This window comes from Condylura cristata, unplaced genomic scaffold (genome assembly GCF_000260355.1).
Source record: "Condylura cristata isolate star-nosed mole 26May11 unplaced genomic scaffold, ConCri1.0 scaffold00031, whole genome shotgun sequence".
In the NCBI taxonomy this organism is placed as follows: domain Eukaryota; kingdom Metazoa; phylum Chordata; class Mammalia; order Eulipotyphla; family Talpidae; genus Condylura; species Condylura cristata.
Window position 1 is genome coordinate 25,681,957 of NW_004567132.1, and position 3,066 is coordinate 25,685,022.

The 3,066-nt window shown below is 46.6% G+C and overlaps 1 protein-coding gene across 1 annotated transcript; it reads left to right on the forward strand.

Moving 5' to 3' along the window:
* Positions 1 to 251: 251 nt before the first annotated feature.
* Positions 252 to 2,721, forward strand: TEX37 (testis expressed 37). The gene is made up of 3 exons (XM_004691618.1): positions 252 to 278; positions 940 to 1,032; positions 2,299 to 2,721. Exons 1-3 carry the CDS (start codon positions 252 to 254, stop codon positions 2,719 to 2,721), a joined length of 543 nt encoding a protein of 180 aa, XP_004691675.1.
* The last annotated feature ends 345 nt before the right edge of the window (positions 2,722 to 3,066 follow it).

Consider the following 3,066-nt stretch of genomic DNA (forward strand, 5'->3'; position numbering starts at 1 on the left):
CTTAAATCTGATGTTGGCAACAGCTCTAGCTCCTTCTGAGCCTTGCTCTGACCCCTTAATCCCAGGCCCCCGGCCACCAGCCCATGTGTCGCTGCTGCTCTGGCCAACCCCTGGATGATGAGTGTGCAGTGAGGGAAGGGGTTGAGCTAGGTATGCTTCATTGGCACAGATTTGGGGGTAGTGGCTGTTTACCTCATCTGTGGCAGAAGGAAGCAAGGCTAACCCACTTTTCTGTGTCCAGGTGTGCTGCCATGGCTGGTGTTGTGTACCCCAAGCAGGTGAGTGTTGTGACTTTCTGTCTACAGGGCCAGGCAGCTTTAACCACAGGTGAGGATTTGGCTCTTCAGAACTTCCTCTGCTCACCATTCTGGATTGATGGTTTTTTGGAAACAGGCAGAGGAAAATTAGGGGTTTATAATTCTGGGCATTCTGGACTTATTCATCATGTATTTGCTAGACACCCTCAGTGTGCCAGGCACTGTGCTGAGTATGGAAGCTACAGAGATACCTAAGATTAGTGTCTGAGCTAGGTCTTCATTAAGTCAATTATCACACTCCATGATAAGTGCCCTAAAGTAGAGGAAAAATAGTGTAGTTTTTGGAAGGGGGAGAATACAGGGTGAGAGAGATATATTTGAGGAAATGACACTTGATCTGGGTTTCTGAAGGGCAGGTGGGAGTCTGCCAGTTGGTGAGGAGGGCAAGTAGCGTTTCTGGGAGAGGGTAAGAGCATGTGCCAGGCATGTGTGAAGTAAGGCTGGAGTGCAAAGGGCCTGGACCCAGGAGGCCACGGGGGTGGGTTGGTAAAGGCTAGTAGAGACCAGGTCATAAAGTGCTCTAACGCCAGGCCCAACATTTAGCCTTTGTCCCCAGACAATGAGAAGCCAGTGGATGTCTTTAAGTGATAGAAACTCTCACTTTGTGTTCTTTGTCCTTTAGTCCCCTGTGGATTTAGACATATACCAAAGCTCCTACATGGTTGACTACAAACCCTATGGAAAGCACAAATACTTGAGGATTACCCCAGAAGAGGTAAGAGGACTCCCAGTATTGTCTTTTGTCCGATCACTCAGTAAAATCAACATTTTTTTCATTTTTATTGTAAGGGTGAATATTGGGGATATTTATTGTTCAAAGGAATATCCAGTGTCAGGAGACCTAAGATTTTTTTTTTTAATGTGTACATGTTTTGAAGTGCACATCAAACAGGTCATGCATCCATTGTGTGTAAACAATACACATTTGTGTTTTAAATAACCTTGATAGACAAGTATCAGAGTCCATATAAACCAGCCTACAGACTACATGACAGCACCTTAGAGACCCTCCCATCCTCCAGAGGGGGCCACTCTTCTGAGTTTGAGCTTAATCATTCCCTCTGTTTTTTTGTTTTGTTTTTTAATCATTTTACCCTATATGTGTGGTTCCCTCTAAATAAATTATTCTGGCTTGCTTTTTTCCAACTTTATTCCATATTGATGATTTTCATTTTTGGTTGAACAATACAGCACATTCATTCTCTGCTGCTTAGTATTACATTGCATGAACATGGCCTAATGCATCCGTCTCTTCTGTCAGTGGGTCTTGGGGCTTGGATCATTTCCCATTTTTGTTTCTCCTGCCTCTAAATGTCGAATGAAATGGGGCACAGCTAACTGTTCCAGAGCTCAGCCCTCTAGCAGTGGGTTTGCTCATCATGGGTAACATCACTGTTACCCAAAGTAGAAGTTTCCACTGACTTTCTCAGCAGCATAGAGTCACCTCCTGCAGCTCTCCATTCTGGCTGTTACTTCACATTGTCAGGTTTTGAAATTTTTTGCCAATTTTAGGGATTTGAAATCACATTTGCTTCAGATCATGACTTTAATTTCATTGGATATCCATGAGGTTGGGTAACTTTTCACTTTTTTTTTTTTAAAGATTTATTTATTCATACAGAGCTGGGGTACAGGCCAGAGGTGCAGGGGTGGTGAGAAGATTCACCAGAGTCAGAGCAGGGAGCAGAACAGGCCAATTGATGAAATACACTGCTGAGGGGAGCAGTGGGCGGGTCAGGAGAGGTCTGCTGTGCCAAGTGGGTCACCTCCAGGGCCGGGGATCAAACTGCTGCAGTGGCTGTGGACAGCTTCAAAGTTGTGCTTTAATCCCTTGAGCCACCAAGGAGGGCCCTCATTTAAATCTTTTTAAAAAGTAAAAGGTTTTGGGTACCTCCCAGTTAATTCTATCTTCAGTACTTCCTGGGAAGCTTTTCCTTCCAATTACCTCTGTCCTTCATTTCTTTGTGATTTGTTTCCACAGCAAGCAAAGCTGGACATCCAACTCCGGGCCAAAGAGTTTTATCGGCCCGTTCTCAGCTCTAAGCCCAAGCTAGAAAATGGATTCCCCGCTCTCAAAAGACTCCACATGACCGCCAAAGACCTGGGAACGCCTGGCTTTTTCTCACCCCAGGACCGTGTAACTGCAGCACAGGACAACTGCTCCTTCACCAGCATCTACCCTTCTGTGTACCCAGTTTCCCGCGCTCTGTATCTGGCCCACGGGGAACCGGTCTGGGTCCACCAGGTGGCCGACTTTCCTTCCCTCCTGGAGCCAGAGCGCCAGCCTGCGCCAGAGGTTGGCAAAGGCTACTTCCTACTGCCTGGCTACCTGTGTCCTCATCGCCATACTATCAAGTTTCCCATCTTGAACAGATGGGGACCCCTGATGCCGTTTTACCAGTAGGAAGGATGAAAATACCATCCAATGGCCCGTGGAAATCCTTCCCTCTCACAAGGAAATCTCTGCTCTGCCTTTGGAATGCAGAAGGGAGAGATGAAAATAAAGCTCTGGAAAGAAGTTCTAGCAGTACTGACACTGGATTTGCTCGACCTTACTCCCTAGTCTACCTTGAGACAGCATCGCCACTACAGAGGAGACAGGGATGGAGGGAGGGAAAGAGGAGTGGAGGAGAGAGGGAAGTGAGTGGTTGAGAGGGAGGAAGGAGCACACGGAAGGAAGGAGAGGGGAAGGAAGTGAAGGAAAACTGGTATGTATGGAAGGTTGGAACCCGTGTTATGTTTATTAAGA